The sequence below is a fragment of the Pipistrellus hanaki genome, assembly GCF_964339955.1.
Source record: "Pipistrellus hanaki genome assembly, chromosome: 8".
NCBI lineage: Eukaryota > Metazoa > Chordata > Mammalia > Chiroptera > Vespertilionidae > Pipistrellus > Pipistrellus hanaki.
The window spans coordinates 36,185,230-36,206,137 of NC_140510.1; the positions used below are offsets into that span (position 1 = coordinate 36,185,230).

At 40.6% G+C, this 20,908-nt stretch overlaps 1 protein-coding gene across 10 annotated transcripts in view; it reads left to right on the top strand.

The window, feature by feature from the left end:
* Nucleotides 1–20,908, top strand: part of TANC1 (tetratricopeptide repeat, ankyrin repeat and coiled-coil containing 1) — a 232,722-nt gene that overhangs the window by 139,120 nt on the left and 72,694 nt on the right. For 8 of the 10 annotated variants that reach the window (XM_084891445.1, XM_084891443.1, XM_084891444.1 and 5 more), the window contains one exon: nucleotides 5,684–5,788. The exons of the other annotated variants lie outside the window; for them this stretch is intronic. In XM_084891445.1, the coding sequence (XP_084747571.1) occupies nucleotides 5,684–5,788 (105 nt within the window). The remainder of the gene's footprint in view (nucleotides 1–5,683; nucleotides 5,789–20,908) is intronic. 10 annotated transcript variants of the gene reach the window in all.

Here is a 20,908-nt window from a genome sequence, read left to right on the forward strand (position 1 = left end):
GACAATTGTTAGTTCTTCTTTGAATGTTTGATAAAACTCACTCGTAAATATATCTGGTCCAGGACTTTTGTTTGTTGGGAGTTGTTTTTTTAATTACTTTTTCAGTTTCGTTAGTTGTTATTGGCCTATTCAGATTTTCTGAGTCTTCGTGAATCAGTCTTGGAAGATAGTATGTTTCTAGGGGTCTGTTCATTTCACCCAGGTTGTCCAGTTTGTTGGCATATAGTTGCTCATAGTATTTTCTCACAATCCTTTATATTGGGTCGGCAGCTAAGTAATTGCGGATTTTTTAAAGAAAATCAAAGACAATTTTTTCATGGAACTAAATAACTTTATTCTGTAATGTATTGCCCATTTTGATCAATGACCTTTTGCCATCTTCCAGGCAGCATCATAATCCCACGTTCAAAAAACTTCTGGTTTTTATTAGCAAAAAACTGAATCAGGTACGATTTGACATCATCATCATTATTGAAATTTTTACCATTCAAGGAGTTTTGTAAAGACCGAAACAAAAAGTAATCAGATGGTGCAAGGTCAGGACTATATGGTGGATGTGGCAAAACATCCCAACCAAGCTCCATTAATTTTTGCCGAGTGACCAAAGATGTGTGTGGCCTTGCATTGTCATGATGGAATACAACACCTTTTCGATTTGTCAATTCGGGCCGCTTTTCTTCAACTGCATTGTTTAATTTCGTTAGTTGTTCAATGTAGACATCAGAATTGATCATTCAGTTGGGTGGTAAGAGTTCAAAGTAGACAATTCCTTTGTAATCCCACCAAACTGATAACAAAACCTTCTTTTGATGAATATCAGCTTTTGATGTTGTTTGAGTTGGTTCACCTGGCCTGCTCCACGATCTTTTCCGCTTGATATTGTTGTAAACAACCCATTTTTCATCGCCAGTTATCAGTCGTTTTAAAAATGGATCATTTTCATTACGTTTCTTTAGCAAATTGCAGCTGCTAATGCGTTGCGTTAACTGTGATTCTTTCAGTTCGTGAGGAACCCATGTATCGAGTTTTTGAACATAGCCAAGTTGTTTTAAGTGATTTTCAATGCATGTATGTGATACATGAAGCTTCTCTGCAATCTCATGTGTTGTACTGTGAGAGTCCGAATTGATTATTGCTTTGATTAGGGCGTCATCAACTTCAACTGGACGACCAGAGCGTTTTTCATCTTTGAGTGAAAAATCACCAGAACGAAATTTGGCAAACCAATTTTGACACTGCCGTTCTTTTAAGGCTTCGTCACCATAAACAGCACATAACTTTTTATGAGCTTGCGATGCGTTTTTTCCTTTGCGGAAATAAAAAAGCAAAATATGACGAAAATGTTCCTTTTGATTTTCCATTTTTTAACGAACGCCAAACGAAAACTACAAAACAGATCAAAAAACTTTTTTTACTGACTAACAGCTGAATAGCCAACTATCAAATAACAAAATGTGTTTTACATTTGTACTACGTCTGCAAACCTAAAAATTCAACTGAAGCCATATATGTGTGAAACCCGCAATTACTTAGTTGCCGACCCAATATTTCTGTGGTGTCAGTTATTACTTAATCACTTTCATTTCTGATTTTATTTATTTGCATCCTCTCTCTTTATTTCTTGATGAGTCTGGCTAAAGGTTCATCAATTATTATTATTATTATTATTATTTTTAAGAAATGGCTCTTAGTTTCATTGATCTTTTCTTTTCTTCTTTTTTTTTTATTAGTCTCTGTCATTTATTTTTGCTCTGATCTTTAGGCCTGTAATACTGTGAACTTCTTGCTCAGGACTATTTTTTTGCTGTGTCCCATAAAATAGTCCTTGTTGTATGTTTGTTTCATTTATTTACAGGAAGTTTTTAATTTCATCCTTGATCTTAATTGGTAATTCATTCATTGTTTAATATCACACTATTTAGCTTCTATATGTTTAAATGTCTTTGAGTGTTTTCATTATAGCTGATTTCTAGCTACATGCTCATGTGATCTAAGAAGATACTTGATATGATTTCAGTGTTCTTGAACTTGTAGAGACTTATTTTGTGTCCTAACATGTGGTCTGTCTTTGAGACTATTCCATGTGTTAAGAAGAATGCATATTCTGCAGCTTTGGGATGAAGTGTTCTGTGAAAATCAATTAAATCCATCTTATCTAGTGTATTGTTTAAGAGTGCTGTTTCTTTGTTGATTCATTGGGTGATTCATCTATGTGCCTTGTCGAAAGCTCAAACCGGAAACCTTGGTGAATCCGGGCAGTGCTGTAACCAACTAGCTACCTCACCAGGATAGGACCCATCATTTCTTGGCATGTCCCCAACTGTGATTATTTATAGGTGTTTTCTCGTTGAGTTTCCCCAGAGAGAAAAATCCTTTAGTTTCTTCTTACCACAGTGGGCTAGCTTGTTGTTGGTGTTCTTATAACTAAGAGGGAGCATGTGTCCACATTGTACCCACCAATCTGCACGTAGAATTTTTTCTTCATCTGTTATTTAGTGTAGCACTCAAGAGTTCAGTTCTTGAGTCTCCATTGTCTTAGTTTTCAACCTTTTCAGAGAAAAACTCAGTATCCAGGATGAGGGGAGGGATGCTCCTGGTTTGGGGTGGGCTGGTGAGGTCATAAATAAATTTTCAACCCATTGTCCTGTGTTTGACCCCACCTGTGCCCCTGCCTTCAGAGATGTCTCCTGACTAAAACTGAGTTCTCCTGTCTCCCTCCCAGCACTCACCTTTTCTAGTCGGCTCCATCCACTGCTCCTTGACAGTCTGTTTCCAACTTTTCAAAAGTTTGGTTTCTTGCCTGTGGTTATCTCCTTTTTCCATTGGTCGCTCTCAAATCCCTTTACTGCAACTTTAATGATATTTTAAAAGGGAGTGAAAGCAAATGAGGATTCATCTGCTATGTTTAAAGGAAAGTGCACACAAATTCTCTAATGAGCAATTGAGAGGGGGATGAATAAAGCTCTATAGTTATAAACTACCTTGTTTTATAGTGTTTGAGGCCCTGCTTTTTGTAAAAAGCTACTTAAATAAAAGGACCATGTTGGAGAGCTGTTGTTTATATTCACCTCATAATACTTCAAATCCTAGTAAAAGTTAGAAGTGATCAGAGACAAGTAAGCATGACTGTTCAGCCAAGGACCATGGACAATTGGATGGTGGGAGGTTCCACTGCCCTGGCCTTTTCTATAAATGCATATTTAATCTGGATTTCCTACTCTTATAAGTGCTAAGGGGGATTTAATATGTGGGCTTCACACCTGCACAGACCCCAAAACTCTTTGTATTTCTGCTTTGCCGTGCCTGGGCCATGTGCAGATTATCTGGTTTGAGCCTCAACTTCCTGAACTAAAAATGGGGGAAATAGTGCTTTTCTCCCAAAGTTATTAGGATTGAATGAATTAATATTTGCAAGTGCTTAGTCTTGTATGACCACCGAAGACACATCTTATTTACTTTGGTATATTCCAGGTCTCCTTTTGTATCTAGCATTACTGCTCACTGTGGTCAGCCTACAGGCTATTTCACCAGTAACAGTCATGTTGAAATCATGAGATTTTACAATAAGATGTGATGAGGAGGGCATGCCACCCCGTGGTGTCTTCCAAAAATCTATAACCCAAATCTAATCACAAGGAAACATCAGACAAATCCAAATCCAGGGAAATAGTATAAAGCACCCACCAATAGGCTTCAAAATAATCACGGTCATGAGAAACAAGGCAAGACAGGAATTGCCAGGAAGAGAAAGGGGTGGGGATTGGGGGCAGAGACAGGATGACTAAATGCAACAGAATGCAGTGGAATCTCAGATTGGATCCTGGAGGAGAGAAAGGTTTCAGAATCGAGGGTGTCCAAAGTTGGAAATAATATCCCTATTTGTCTAGTACCATGCTACCATGCACTTCTTTGATAATGTAGCTTTTTGTTTATTTGTTAAGATGTGGTGCATTATACAGCTGTCTGGGCATTGGGTTATTTTTATGGTAGTAGAGGTGCTTTTGCAGGAAACCTTTAGATGGCAGCATCTCTCACCATAAACCTCGTTCGGAACAGAATTCCTCAGATGTGTAAGATGTTTGACACAGAAGGATGCTCAGAATTAGGCTGACTCATCCCTCCAGTGTGTGGTGAGGGAGTTGAGGCCCTCAGAGGGTCAGGACCATAGCTCAGGCTGAGCCACTGGGAAAACTGTGGACCCCTGTCTGGCCCTCTTCCCGCCACCCTTCCTCTTAACCTGTGTGAGATGTTTCCTGGCTCTGTGGCTTTGTTAAAAGCCCACGCTCAGCATCAGGCAACCAAGAAAATGAGAGCCCAGTAGGATTTGGGACCAAAATGTCATATGATGTTTCAAATGAGCAGACAAAATAGGTAATCTTTTTTGGAGGTAAGCAGATTTATTTAGATATAATTCTCATAACATTCAATTTACTCATTTAAAGTGTACACTACAGCAATTTCTAGCAGTCACAGGTTGTGCAACCATCAGCACACCCTAGTTTTAGAACATTTTTTTTATCACTCTAGAAAGAAGTCCCATACCCGTAAGCCATCACCCCATAAGTCTGTACATCTCCCAGACTCTGTCAATTCGTATTTTGTCTCTTATTAATTTGTCTCTTCCGGACACTCATATGAATGCAGTCATATCGGATGTGGTCTTTGGTAACTGGCTCTTTTCAGTTAGCACAGTGTTTTCAGGTTTCACCCTTGTTGTGGCATGCCTGAATCAGAACTCCATAATATTCCAGTGTCTGGATATATAACATCTTGTCATCAGTTGATGTACATTTGGCTGTTATGAATAATGCAACTAGGAACATTCACGCACCAATTTTTGTGGGAACGTACATTCACATAGAAGTGGAATTGCTGGGTCAGTTGGTAACTTCGTTTAACCCTTTTGAGGAACTGCCAAACTGTTTTCCAGAGTGGCTACTGTGCGTTGCCCTAGCCACATGAGAGGGTTCCATTCAGTCTTCGTAAGAATTCCAGATTTCCCGATAAGTTGGGGTTGCGGGAGAAGTGAGAGATTTGACTCTGAAGCTCTCTTGTATCTCTGACTCGCACGCCGGACTGGCTGCTGCGCCTGTGTGCAGACAGCGTGTCAGCTGCCAAGAAAGCAGTCGTCTTCTCTGCCCACACAGTTGCCCTGTGTCACAGCCTGATAAAATGCCTGCATTCTGAGGCTGCTCGGAGTGTGTTGATATTACAGGCTGGCTGTTTGCAATCCCTGCCTCCAGACTTTGGAGAGACCAAGCCGCCCAATCATCTTTGTCCCAGTTGGAGAGAAATTCCAAAGATAAAATCCTTCGCCACAAGCCGTCCAGGTTCGAACATGTCAAAATCACTTACTTGACACACACCGAGGACAGCTGTAGGGACTTCAGCGCAGAAGAGCAGCTTGGTTTCTGTCCAAGTTTACATTCTCAAAACTGACCTTACCCACTTCTTCTTTGGCAGGCAGGCTGGACATTCCCGTGTCTGTACTGAGATGACTGAGTGTGTGTGTGTGTGTGTGTGTGTGTGTGTGTGTGTGTGTGTGTCTGCTCACGCGCTGAGGGGAGGGAAGAGGGCTGGCTCTTCCTTTAGGCATGTTTGGGTCCTGGTGAGGACACACACTGCACATGCTGAGCTTTGCATCTGGAAAAAATTAGCCACACTCAGATCTTTCCCACTACAGGTCCCGTCAGGAAGCCCAAGTATGTGGAAAGCCCCAGAGTGCCTGGAGATGCAGTTATAATCCCGTTCAGAGACGTGTCCCAGCCAACAGAGCCTAATGAGAATGGTAAGAATCTGTTTTCAATGATCCCCCCCCCCTTCCCAGCCCCCTCTTCCCCCAAAAGATTGTATGTAAGTCCTTTTCATTTATGAGTGAAACTTGAGTGCCTCTTGCAGGAATGCTTTTGCTAAACTCAATGTGTTAGGGAGGTTTCACCCCCCCCTCCCCCTCCCTCAGTTAGTTACAGAGGTCTGTTCAACTAATGTGCATTCTTGGAATTATGTGCATAGTGTAGGACTAGCTGAGTGAGTACATATGCATTGTTGAAGGCTTCACCCCTTATTTCCTCTCAAGTTTGACCTCCCCGGCATGGGGGGATATGAAAAAGCAGCCACGAGACTGCTTCCAAGCCTTTGTTTTGTTTTTTAGTACTCCATCGTTTTAGAATATTCAACAACAGGCTTTCACTGGAAAGTTGAAACGTTAGCTGCATGAAGCTTCTAATAACTAGCTTACTTAAAACCATCTGGCAGATTTTGAAAGCTTATTTCTCAACATCTAAAGTTTTTCTTTAGGGGACTATAGAAGGAGGGCAGAAAACAACACACACACACCCAAAAAACCCAGGCTCATTGAAAACTTTTCAAAAAGACATTTTATATTTTGCTTTCCCCCCTTATATCTGGAAATATGTGTAACAGGCATTACAAAGTTACAACATTTCATAGATGTATTAGTAGTCCTTTATTTTTTTAAAAAAAATCAATTTAAGAATTTATCCCTTTGTTCCTTTCCTGGGATAGTGGGTTGCCCAACTGACAATGCTTTGGTCTTTAATTTTTTGTTTTGAATTTACATCCTATTTCCCTAAATAAACATGTTAAGGAATCCTGGCCTACATAGGGAACCTGTTTTACCCTCAATGTGGGCATAAGCTCATGTAGTAATGCTGAAAGAGACTGAAAAACACATCCATATTTGCACTTAGAAATGTCTGGCACCCTGCTCTCCTGGGTTGTGGGGTGTGGGCATTCAGCCCCTTTGTGTGCTAACCACCAGGTGTGTATTCTGTGTTTCTGCATTTTGCATGGTGGGAAGAGAGTAGGAACATGGAGTGGGGTGGTAGTGCTGAAAATAAAGCTAAAAATGAATTGAAAGAGGAGGGATTAGCGAAATATGAAAATTGGGAAGAGGAGTTTGGATTGGTGGTGGATGTGATAGGAGCCAGGAGCTGGGCACGTGGGGCAGGGAAGAGGAGATGGTGTGTGCGGCTTAGCATGAGAAATTCCACCCTTTTTCCTCTGGCCATGCATCCAGACATTAGGCTTAGGTATGTTCACACTAGGATTTGTGCTGAGGGATATGCAGGGTGTGCGGTGATGAAGACGGGAGAGTCCACGGTGGTATCTGGTTAGGATGGCCATCCGACATACATGGGGACCCTCTTTGTTGTGAATTCATATGTGCAGGGTGTCCGAGTGTTGGTCTGTTCTCTCATTTATGTTCTGAGTGTTGATTGGAAAAATAAAACACTGTTCCTCTAAAGTAAGTATCAGTCATCTTCCCATTTCAGACTAAGCCTGCCACCTTTTGCCTTCATTCCCACCCTCAAAGTCTTTGTAATCCTGGGTGGTTATGTCCCTGGCATTCTGGCTGGCCTAGCCTCCATTATATAACCTCTTCCTCCCTGATGGAGAGTATTGTTGAGTTCCTGTCTAGAGTTAATGACTTCTGCTAGAGTGAGAATGGGAGAGAAATTTAGGATTTTCATTGGGCAAAGAAAAAGTTTAAAAATAGCTTCCATTGTCAACTTCCCTCCTCTTGCTTAAGGCGGAATTGGCTGTCTTTCTCGGGCTGAGGAGGCATTCTTATGCTTGTCCGCCAGCTGAGCTGAATTCAAGGGCAGTGATTGATATTGCTGTAGTTTTCATGAGCACTCACTGCTAAGACTTAAGCTCTTGGATTTGACATCAGTTTCCAGAGGATCTGAAATTATGACATACCTGGGCTGTGAATAAGGACAAGAAGTTTCCAGAAGTTTTTCATAGAATTAAAAAACAGGGTACGTTTTCTCTTTTTTAGGTGTCTGGAAAAGGGTGTTGTTCGTGTGTGTGGGCACATGGTTCGTGGTTCGTGTGTGTGGGTGAGTCATGGTGTTGGTGGAAGACCATGCAGAGTTATCTGTTAGATGAGGAGGAGGTGGTTGCCTAACAGAATCCAAGTTGACAAAGAGCCAAGGATGCTGTGTTTTGTAATTCCCGTGCAATCCTTTAAATTTCAATGGAATTAAGTTTGACATACTAACATGTACATTTTATGTCCAGGTCATTGAACCTACCGGAGAGGCTGGGCTGAATTAAAGCTAATTGAGTTTGAGTTTGACCCACGCATGTACAGATCCACTTCTAGGGTTTCATGTCATCACTTAAGTTTTAGTTTAAAATTTGGGCTTATGTTTTCTATATTGCCTTTGGGCATTTTTATTTTTTTTTTAATCTCTAAGACATTTTTCCAGGTGCTGTCAATAATAGCATCTTAGTCTTCACCAGACTAACAAACTCTATGAAAATAGCTCCTAGCAAAGTGCTTTCAAATTTTCACATAGTCTCATGAAATAGCTTCCTAAATGTTCTTCCTAAATGTTTGCCATACCCTCACCAGGCTAGTTGCCTTGCTTTATGGTCATGTAGCTCCATAAATTCTTGACTCTTGGCTCCCTGTATACAATTTAAATCAAAGTAAAATAAAATCAATGAGCACTTTAAAATTATTAATTTATAAGTAACTACAGTTATATATAAGTTGCATATTTTAACTACCTGGGAAGTGGTTATATGGACAGATAAACATTTTTAATGCAAGCAAAGATCCTGTTAAAAGTTTGAATTCATCTGGATACATCTTTAGGGAAAGACATTCTACTTTATTTGATGTTTTAAATTATTTTGAAGAACAGCATTTTCTACTCCGGCAAAAAAGAGTGAATAATAATGTCCTCAAACAAAATGCAGTTCCTCTCTTCCTATAGAATGGCTCAGTCACACAGAATGAGTTCTCCACAAGTTTAAACCTTTTTAGTAAAGCAACATATTGTTTAGGGGAAAAATGTCATTTACCCACAAAATAATACCTTTGCCTTAAGGGCAAGTAAAAAAGCAGATAAGTTAGAGAGGATTATTAAATTATAATAGGATTCACAGCTGTGTTTCTTTAAATTAAGGGCAATGATAATCCATTTAGGTCTGCTTCAATCTGTCATTAGCTACTTGAGCAAGCTTGGATGGGGAGGGGTGAGAAAGTTTTAGTCTTGTGAGTCATTGCTCAGTGAAGATCAATCTCAAAACATGATTAAACTTTTTTTTTTTTTTTTTTCTGGCAGTCTGGTTAGCAAGTAAAACTGACACATACAAAACAGCAGAATCATTAAATGCCAAACTCTCTTATTGGGAGGTGTGGGTCTTTTTTGGATCTATGTTAAAGTTATTATCGATGCCTTATGTTTTTTTTTTTTTTCAGGCATTTAAAAAGATGTAGAGAATGAAAAAGATGTAAAGACTAATGACATTTGTCTACCCACTCCTTAAGTTAACAAATAAAACATAACTGTTTTCTCCCGATCTTATACTTTTTCCTTTCCCAAGGGATAATCTAGATCCTGCTATTTTCAGCTTCTTTTTAGAATGGTGATGGACTACATATTTTCTGGCGTATAAGACAACCCCCTAATTTTTGTGTTCTAGTAAAAAGCCTGCTCAGATTGGCCAGAGTCAGAGAGGCGGTCTATTAAAAAAAGAACTGGTGTTGCCTCGGAAGTGGGGGGTAGTCTTATACAGCGAATATAGGCCTAAACCTATGCTTTAACTGTAAAATTAGGGGGTCATCTTATACGCCGGAAAATACGGTATTTGATGGATGGTCAAATATAGTTTTATTAAACTAAAGTACAGAGAGGGGATATACCTGGTATGTGTGTGGTGAAGAGAGACTAGAGGTAGAATGTCCATTCATTCTCTACTTCCTTAAATAAATATTAATTACATTCCTATGCTGTGAAAAGCTCTATGTTGGATGCTATTTGAGATGGGTTATCAAGCATAGGTCTTTTCTTCACAGAGGCTTAGAGTCTGGTTGCGGATTAAAGGCCTGTGTACAGAGTGATTATAATGCGATGGGGAAAGTAGTGTTGACTGATTCCAGCTGTGTAATGAATCGGGTGCACATGAGGGCACCAGGAAACACTTAATTGGTTGGACCTATGCCTTAAGATTTACCTGGCATAGGATGGAATGAGGCAGGAAGGAGACTAGGATCAGAGAAAGGCTGTAAAGTGAGAAAATAAGATCTCAAATTAGAACAGGATCAAGGAAGAAGAGGCGATGAATAGGAAGATTCATGAGAAATTGCAAGAGGCAGAAGCTGTTAGAGACAAAGATGATGACTTCCAGGCTTTTTATTTACTTATTTTAAATCTTTATTGTTGAAAGTATTACATACATATGTCCCCCTTGTCCTCCCACTGACCTCTTCTAGCTCACTCCTGCCCACTTCCAGGCTCTGAGAGTACATTTAGAGCAATGGAGGAGAGGAAACCATCTATTTTAGCTTGAGTTCAGTTCCAGGCCAGTTGGATTTGAGGTGCTGGTGGAGCATTAGGTAAAAGTGTCCAATGAACAATTGGAAAACCAAACTGGTGCTCAAGAAAGAGTTCAGGATGTCACCTGGGCAGCCATTTGTGTAGAGGAGATCAGATATGTTAGATGCGTGGTCAGCAAACTGCGGCTCACGAGCCACACACGGTTCTTTGGCCCCTTGAGTGTGGCTCTTCCACAAAATAGCACGGCCTGGGGGAGTCTATTTTGAAGAAGTGGCGTAGGAAGAGGTTTAAGTTTAAAATATTTGGCTCTCAAAAGAAATTTCAATAGTTGTACTGATGATACTTTACTCTGTTGACTAATGAGATTGCTGACCACTGTGCTAGACCCAGGACAAGGTCATTGAGAGAAGAGGACTGAGGAGCACCAGCAAAGGGTCAGGCCTGACCCTCTGAGACCACACATGTCCCAGAATCATGCATTTTCCCTCTGTGAGGAGTATGTGAGAATATGGCTTATTCATTTTTTAAAATATTTTTATTGATTTTAGAGTAGAAAGGAGAGGGAGGGAGAGAGAGAAACATCAATGATGAGAGAGAATCATTGACTGGCTGCCTTCTGCATGCCCCCCACACTGGGGATCGAGCCTGAAACCCAAGTATATGCCCTGACTGGGAATAGAACCATGACCTCCTGATTCATAGGTTGAACCACACTGGCTGGGACAGCTTATTCATTTATTTTTAAGAAAAGGGAGAATTTGCCGAAACCAGTTTGGCTCAGTGGATAGAGCGTCGGTCTGCGGACTGAAAGGTCCCAGGTTCAATTCCGGTCAAGGGCATGTACCTTGGTTGCGGGCACATCCCCAGTAGGGGGTGTGCAAGAGGCAGCTGATCGATGATTCTCTCTCATCGATGTTTCAAACTCTTCCTCTCTGTAAAAAATCAATAAAATATATTTTTTTTAAAAGAGAAAAGGGAGAATTTAATACAATTGGACACTCAAGGCAGAGGTTCTCAAAGTGTGTGTAAGGTGTGTAGGCTGCGTGCGGACTTCTAGGTGTTACTTGTAGGGATCCTTAAGATCAAAAGTAACACTAAGAAGGTATTCCCATTTCTCTTGCAAGGAGACTTGCTCTGCTGGTGTGAAAAATCATTGGTAAAACTTCTGATGCCTCAGTTCATGCCAAGGTAGGGGCACCTGCTATTTTAGGGCCACACAGGATGTTTTCTACCACCACTCACTTGCATCAAAAATAATTCACTGAAGAATGTCTTGATGAAAGACTAAAAATAATGAATGTTATCAAATCTTGACCCTTGAGTGCTCATCTTTTTGATATTCTGTGCGGATGAAATGAGGCCAGCAGAAAGCACTTCTGCCTGCTGGAAGAGGCTGGTTGTCCCCCAGAAAAGCACTGGTGTGACTGTTTGCATTGCAAGCTGAACAGTCTTTTTTTTTTTTTTTTTTTTTTTTTCTTCTTTCTTTTTTTTCTTTAAATGGACCATCATTCTTTCAAAATAGAAAGAATGACCAACAAACCATGCTTATTCAGAATTTGGTATTTGACAGCCATTTTCTCTAATAGGCACAAAATTAATATCTATACTAATAAATGGGTAATATGTTAATTAGACCTGATCAACCAGACAACTTTCAGATGTCTGACTTCCTTCCTTCTGGACAAAGCCACAGTGGCTGGGGCTGAGGCTGAGGCAGAGGCAGTTAGGGGTGATCAGGCCAGCAGGGGAGCAAGTAGTGAGGAGTGAGATCAGGCTGGCATTGGGGAGCAGCTAGAGGGCTATCAGGCTGGCAGGGGAGGGAAGTTGGGGGTGAGATCAGGCCAGCAGGGGAGGGCAGTTGGGGCAATCAGGCCAGCAGGGGAGTGGTTAAGGGCGATCAGGCAGGCAGAGGTGGTTAGGGGCAATCAGGCAGGCAGACAGGTGAGTGGTTAGGAGCCAGTGGTCCTGGATTATGAGATGTTGTCAGATCAGGCCTAAATCAGCAGTCAGACATCCCCCAGGGTGTCCCAGATTGGAGAGGGGGCAGGACAGGCTGAGGATCATCTCCCCTACCACTAGCCCCCTGTGCACGAATTTCATGCACGTGGCCTCTAATATTGTTTCAATAAACACACACACACACACACACACACACACACAACAGGATTAGTTGCCAATGGTAAAATTTGAACTTTCAAGGGGGAGTTTGTATCTGTCGCATTGAGATTGACGGCTTCCTAAAACTTTGTTTTTTTAAGTTTATTTTTAATAAAACTTGTATGTATTTAAGGTCTACAGCATGGTTATTTTATATACACATACATAGTGAAATGATTACTATAATCAAATTATATATTCTGACAGTTACCATTTTTTATTGTGTGGAGATCAGCTGAAATCTACTCCATTAACAAATTTTTACGATTCGATACATTATTATTAACTACTAGAGGCCCAGTGCACGAAATTTGTGCACAGAGGGGGTATAGGTGTCCCTCAACCCAGCCTGCACCCTCTCCAATCTGGGACCCCTCGGGGAATGTCCGATGGCCGGTTATCGAGCCTAAACCAGCAGTTGGACATCCCTCTCACAATCTGGGACTGCTGGCTCTAACCACAATGCCTGCCAGCTTGATAGCCCCTAACTACACCCCTGCTGGCCTAATTGACACCTAATTGATCCCCCCCCCCCCCCCCCCCCCCCCCCCCCCCCCGGCCAGCATGATCGTCCCCAACTGCCCTCCCCTGCCAATCTGATTGCCCGCAACTGCCTTCTCCCGTAGGGCTGAGGAAACTGGGCACTGCCATCTTGTGAGGGTGTGGCAGTCAATTAGCATATTCCCTCTGTATTAGATAGGATAGTCACTACACTATATACTGGATCTCTAGACTTACTCATCCTGCATAACTTTTTACACTTTAACCAGCATCTCCACCTGATTCCTCTTCCCTGCCCCTCATAACCACTGCTCTGCTTCTATGTGTTTGACATTTTTCAGATTCCATGTAAGAGATCATGCAGTTTTATCTTTATATATCTGACTTATTTTGCTTAGCAGAATCTCCTCTAGTTCCAGTCATGTTGTCACAGATGGCAGGTCTTCCTTCTTTTTTTATGACCATATACTAGTACATTGTATACAGGGGTGGGCAAAATTAGGCTAAATTATCACCTATCATTACCTAAATCATAAGAGTATGCAATAATGAAAATAATAAGACAAAAGTACAAATAAACAATACAAAATTAATAAATAATAACACAAAAAATGAACTGTTTTTGCATACTCACAATTGTAAACCTACTTTTGCCTACCCCTGTATATGTGCCACAATTTATTTAGTCATCCATCCTTAGACAGCTAATTACATTGTTTTCTTCCTTTTTTTATTGTTAAAGTATTACATCTGTCTCCTCCCCCTCCCATTGACCGTCTCCACTCCTGCCACTCCCACCCCTGAGGGCAAGCCCCCACTGCCCCAGTGTCTTTGTCCATTGGTTATGATAATATGCATGCATACAAGTCCTTTGGTTTATCTCTAACCCCCATTCCCTCCCCTGCCCCTGTCTCTGGGTCTATTTTTGTTCATTAGTTTATGTTGATCTTTATATCCCACATATGAGTGAGATCAGGTGATATTTATCTTTCTCCAGCTATCTTATTTTGCTTAGCATAATACTCTCCAGTTCCATCCATGCTGTTGCAAATGGTTTTTTACAGCATTGTAATATTCCATTGTGTAGATGTACCACAGTTTTCTAATCCACTTATCTGCTGATCGGCACTTAGGTTGTTTCCAAATCTTAGCTATTGTAAATTGTGCTGCTATGAACATAGGGGTGCATACATCCTTTCTGGTTGGTGTTTCTGGTTTCTTGGGATATATTCCTAGAAGTGGTATTTCTGGGTCAAATGGAAGTTCCATTTTTAATTTTTTGAGGAAATGCCATACTGTTTTCCACAGTGGCTGCATCAGTCTGTATTCCCACCAGCAGTGAAGGAGAGTTCCTTTTTCTCCGCATTCTTCTAGCACTTGTCGTTTGTTGATTTGTTGATGATAGCCATTCTGAGAGGTATGAGTTGGTACCGCATTGTTGTTTTGATTTGCATCTCTCAGATGATTAGTGACTTTGAGTATGTTTTCATGTTTCTCAGCCTTCTTCATGCCCTCTTTCAAAAAGTGTCTATTAGGTCCTTTGCCCATTTTTTGATTGGATTGTTTATCTTCCTTTTGTTAATTTGTATGAGTTCTCTGTAAATTTTGGAGATTAAACCCTTATCTGAAATAGCATTGGCAAATATGTTCTCCCATACAGTGGACTTTCTTGTTGTTTTATTGATGGTTTCTTCTGCTGTACAGAAGCTTTCTATTTTGTAGTCCCATTTGTTTTATTTTCTCCTTAGTTTCCATTGCCTTAGGAGTGGTATCGTAAAGATAATGCGATGATATGTCTGATATTTTTGCTGCCTTCTAAAATTTTTTATGGTTTCCGATCTTACATTTAAGTCCTTTAGCCATTTTGAGTTTGTTTTTGTGTATGGTGTAAGTTGGTGACCTAGTTTCATTTTTTTGCATGTATCTGACCAAATTTCCCAGCACCATTTATTGAAGAGACTGTCTTGACTCCATTGTATGCTCTTTCCTTCTTTGTCAAATATTAATTGAGCATAATGGCTTGGATCTATTTCTGGATTCTCTGTTCTGTTCCATTGGTCTATATTTCTGTCCTTGTGCCAGTACCACGCAGTTTTTAGAACAATGCTTGGTAATATAGCTTGATATCTGGTATTGTGATTCCCTCCAATTTTGGTTTCCTTTCTCAGCATTGCTGTGGCTCTTCGGGGTCTTTTTAAAATTCCAGGTGAATTTTTGGAGAGTTTGTTTTAGGTCTATGAAATATGCCATTGGTATTTTAATGGGGATTGCATTGAATCTCTAAATTGCTTGGGGTAGTATGGACATTTTAATTATGATGATAATACCTACCCATGAACACAGTATGTTCTTCCATATGTTTATACCTTCCTCTATGTCTTTTCTCAATGTCTTGTAGTTTTCAGAGTATAGGTCTTTTACATCCTTAAGTTTATTCCTAGGTATCTTAATTTTTTTGGTGCGATAGTAAACAGGATTATTTTTTGTTTGTTTGTGTGTTTTTTTTTTAGTTTCTCTTTCTGTGAGTTCATTATTAGTGTATAAAAAAGATCCATAGATTTCTAGGTGTTAATTTTGTATTCTGCTACATTGCTGAATTCATTTATTAAGTCTAGCAGTTTTTTTATGGAGTCTTTGGGGTTTTCTATGTGCAGTATCATGTCATCTGCGAATAATGACAGTTTTACTTATTTTTTTTTCCAATTTGGATACCTTTTGTTTCTTCTTCTTGTCTGATTGATATGACTAGCACTTCCAGTACTATATCTAATAGGAGTGGTAGAAGTGGGCATCCCTGTCCTGTTCCTGTTCTTAGGGAAAATGAATTTAGTGTATTTCCATTGAGTATGATGATGGCTATAGGTTTGTCATATAAGGCTTTTATATTATTGAGGTATGATCCCTCTATTCCCACATTGCTGAGGTTTTTCATCAAGAAAGAGTGTTGGATTTTGTCAAATGCTTTTTCTGCTTTGATTGATGTGATTATACGATTTTTATCTCTCAGTTTATTTACTATGACATTTTGAGGTCTGTGGTGATATTAATGAATGTGGTTTTTTTGGTATTGTGTAATAAAATGCATCAACATTTGTGAAACCAGATCTACAAAACCAGTATTTTTGAAATGACCCAAAGCATGATGTTACAACATTTTGCATGGGTAAAAATTCATTTGAAGCATAAAATAGATTGTTGGATTTCACTGTAACAGAGTACAAAAAGTTCATTGATATGGATTTCGAATCAACATTGGAACTAACCTTAAGAAATAGCTACTTGTCAAGTTTGAATGAGATATCAAAGAATATGTATATTAACTAGCTAAAAAAGTTTCTCTCTTCCTAGCTACATATCTGTCTCAGGCCACAATTATTCACATATTTCAACTAAAAGAATATATCATAGTAGATTGAATGTAGAAGCAGACATTAAAATCCAGCTGTCTTCTATTAAATGAGACATTAAAAAGATTTGTACCAATATATAATAATACCCTTTTTCATTAACTTTTAAAATGAAAAATATTTTAAGTTGTAATGTTAAAATTCATTAACATGCATTTTTTAGTTATTATCATTCTTTAAATATATTTTTATTGATTTCAGAGGGGCAGAGAGATGGAAACATCAGTGATGAGAGGGAATCATTGATAGGCTGTTTCCTGCAGGCCCCCCACTGTGGATCAAGCCTGAAACCCAGGCATGTGCCCTGACTGGGAATCGAACCTTGACCTCCTGGTTCACAGGTTGATGCTCAACCACTGAGCCATGCCAGCCGGGCTTAAGTTATTATTTTTTTATTTCTAATGTGTGAAACATCAATATTTATAATCCACACAAGCCAAAGCTCTTTGGAGGCTTCAATTTTTAAGAATGAGCACTGACACCAAAATGTTTGGTTATCTAGACTTGAGCTGAGGACTTTAGAAATAAGAGGCAGGGTGAATGAAGAGAAAAAGTCTAATTCAGGATACATTTTGAAAGAAGAATGTTAAGATTTGGTGATAATTCAATAGGGGGTGGATGAGATTAAAAGCTTAATAGTAACTTGTATGTTAACTATGTTTTTTAAATTAGAGTCTAGAAATGAACAGAACCAGCGCAGGTTCATGGGTGGATACTCCTCTATAAATCTTGTTTTTGGGAGATCCAAGGATGGGGGCATGGTTGATGGGAGAAGGAACAGCTAGAAAGAACAGACAAATTCTGGTAAGTAAAGGGCAAGGAAGACCAGATGTTGGGCAAGGAGCAGGTCATAGACAGGTAGAAGCAGAGGAAGGGACTTAACATCAATCAAGACCATGTTTCATTTATCAGACTTGATTCAGAAATACTGCCTTGAAAGCTGATATTGAAGGTCCTGCAGCTAGTAAGTGCTGGACATTGTCTGTGACGCCCAGAGCTCAGTAGAATTTGAGGAGGAGGAGAGTGGAGAGGAGGCTTCTTTTGATGGGATGATCTTTGGTAACTTCCAGGGATCTTCATGGTTCTGACAGTCTGGCCTTAAGAAGATGGGAAATGAATGCAGTAAGTGTGGGCCAAGTTGGAACATTTTGATAGTCAGAAAAAAAGGAGGGAATTTGTTCTTCTGAGGGAATGATGTGGTCAGAAAATAGTTTTATAAGACAGGAGAAATACAAACAGAACTGTTTTTTTTTGGTGTGTTTTTTTTTTAAGGTAAGAGAAATGTAGGCACATTAAATATAGATATGAGTTCATGGAACCTGAAAATTATGTTAGTTAAAGAAGGGGTCTCTTGGTGTTAAAATTGGTAAGGCAAATGACCAACTTCGATATAGCATCTTATCTCAAAGATGTTTGATTTGTAAGGTGTTGCTCACATCTTTTTGAGCCTTACCAACATATAACAAGTAGGTTTTGGCTACTTCCCTGGCGAGGAAACTAAAGAGGTAAACACTGTAAAGGGTCCAGAATCGCTTTAATGTGGGAAAGACCTTTTCTCTGAGACTGTGGGGGAAGGCGAATGAATGGGTATCAAGGGCACAAATAGGTTTGGAGTTAGAGTGGTGGTAACTGGGGAGCCAGTCAGTTTATGGACTACACACCATGTTCAGACATGGTCCAACAGGTGTGAATAGCTAAAAAGAGGCAGGCAGGAAGTGATCCGAGAAATTCCCTTTGCCATTCTCCACATGATGTTCCACAATGACATGACGTGAGGATTCTTTGACAGCGTTGGGAGCAATATCACTCTCCACTTGCCTAGTGGATTCCTAAGGAGTAAAGCAAATTACTCTCTCAACTCCAAATACAGCCATTGTGAATTCTTTGGATATTTAAATCTGTGAGATGTAAAAGCATCGTTAAGAGAAGAGGTCTTTTTCTCATCCCTTAATCCCACTGGTATTGGGGACGTTACTGCCATTACTGATCAGTGATTTAATATTAACTGCACAGATGAAAGGAAACTTTAGAGTATCCCAGTGGATTTTGGTTTGGAGTGTCATTTTGAAGTAAGAATTTGCTTAAAGAAAATCTCTCTGGCCGTTCAGATCTCAGGATTTGGTGATCAACTATGGAGGCAGAAACGCTTTTCCATTTCATTAGTCAGGTGCATCAGAGTGAGTGCCCAAGCAGCTCATCTCTTCCAGATTGTCATTGTCACCCTTTACCCTGATGTCCTTCTCCCAAAATGAAAGTTCAGTGAGGAAGGCTCTGTGCGTTAGGGAAGGAAAGATGCAGACAGCTTGATGTGGATTGAGGAATTCAGACTGAAGGGGACTTCTGAGGTGGTGTGGGGGGAGGTCATTGGGATGACCTTGTAGAAGAGAGTAATTTGAAAGGATAGTTGGGAAGCTTTCAGAAGAAAAAAAAATAATCGCAGTGTCTTAATGAATGCAAAAACTGAGATAATGTCTGATCACTCATTTCAAACCTCAGTAGGTTTTAGAACTGGGGTTAGAAGCAAAGTCCAGGTCGAACGTTCCGAGAACAAGTTAATGGTGCATCTGGGTATCTTTCAATTCAGGCAGAAAACCTGGAATTGCCACCACTGCCCAGCTTGTAAGGGGGAGGTTTGGATGCCTCCTTGTCTTCGATAGTCTGGGCCGTGGGTCTGCAGATGCTGTGTGGAGGCAGCAGTGACTGGGCCAGGGGCACCCCAGTTCCCTGCAGGACCGACACAGGCTGCAGGCTGCAGGGTCTTGGAGCGAGCCCTAAGTGGGCCGTAGGCTCTTTGTCTTCAGGGTGAATTTTGTGGCGGCCAAGCCTGTGCAGCTGCTCTCTCTGCCTCCACAGCAGCTGCCAACTGGGAGTAGTTTCTGGCTCTTTCCCCGGAGTGTTTCAGGTTGAACTAGAAGCTAGACATTCTGGGGCACAGTCCCAGTTGGGTAGCAATATAGAGATTGTTTCGAAAGGAAAGTGGGGGGCGTGGAGCAGAGAAACTGCTGGGTTCTGCCCCTTGACCCACTTCTTCTTCTTTTCATGGGCATCCTGTGTTTTTCCTCTGGTCCAGCTGCCACCTAAGATAAAGCAGCCGCCCTGCCTGAGCCCTGGGCGATGAGGGTGGGACTGATCCTGTTCTGAAGTGGTTCAGCCCTTGGGTGTGCCTGGGTTGTGCCCATTTGGTTTGGTTCCTGCCTTCTCACCCAGATGCCTGTGTACCTTGGGAATCAAAATGTGGTTGAGATGTCTGGTGGGAAGGGGCCTCTCCAGAATGGCTGAGGGTGTGGCTGCCTTAACCCTGTTGGCTTAGGCCCACTTCCCCTTCATGTTATGAGTTTGACTCAAATGATCCAGGGCTCTCTTCGCCCAGGCAGTGAAGCCTGGTTGGTTTTTTTTTACCCCTAGTTTTCTAGAACAACTACTGGTAAAAAAAAAAAAAAAAAAAAATCCACATTGGTAAACAGCTCTTCTTCCCACCCCAATTCCTGGAAGCCTTTGAGAGTACGCAGGGGTTGGGTGCTTCTCCTTCATGTGAGTGAGGGTAATACGGGTGGTCCTCTCTTCTCTGCTTATTATGATTTTCGAGATTCCTAACTAAAGGCAGTTAGCATTGAACTTTGGTGCCGATAGTACAACTCAAAGGTAACGCTGCTGTTTTGTTCTTCTTCCCTTATTGTATTTTTCTAAGACCTGTTACTCTTATCTGCAGATTTCCACATCTAGGGAAAATTGGTTCATGAATGTGCAGCTCTAGACAATTTAGCAGAATAAAAAAAACATTAAGACGAGAGACGGTTACAAGTTGCATAGTGTTCTTAAGCTCTAACTTCAGTAAGCAGTTTGCTTTCTACATCATTTCATTCCCTGATGGATGCTGATTTTAAAATGTAAGAGAGGTGTGAGAATAATGTGACTATCATTTTGTCAACCGAAATTAAGTAATTAGGCTTCTGGATACAAGCTTAACCTACAGCTCAGCATTTACATAAAATCCAACGATAAAATTTTCTTAAGTGCAAAAACCAAGACGACCAGCCTTAGATCATATAAGAGAGGAAAGTTTCCCCAGCATACCCTGCGACATTCAGGTAAAAGGTGCTTTTAGCTTTAATATGGAGTATGTTGAGAACACAGCCCAATTTTTCTACATTTGGATGGACAGTAAGGTGTATTATTGGATCCAGTCTCTTGGGACTCATTTCACTGGGATTTAAAAATCTTTGTTTCAATTTTGACTTCTGGTGATTAGCCCTTGGGTTGGAATCCTGGATGTCTTATCACTGCTGCAGGGTTAGGGTTAGGGTTACGGTTAGGGTTAGGCTTCTGCAGAGCAAGTTTCCACCCAAGTGGTCCTGCCCCCACCTTGCCAGCATGCCTGTGGCGTGTTACTTTATTCCACTCTTCTGTGGGCGTTGGCCACCCCGCTCTTAAAGAGGAAGATGAAGGCCTTTTTCTGCTTTTGGTGTCTGACATACCCCATTTTTCACATGGCATGGAACTAAGAATAGCTTTCAGATAACAACACTG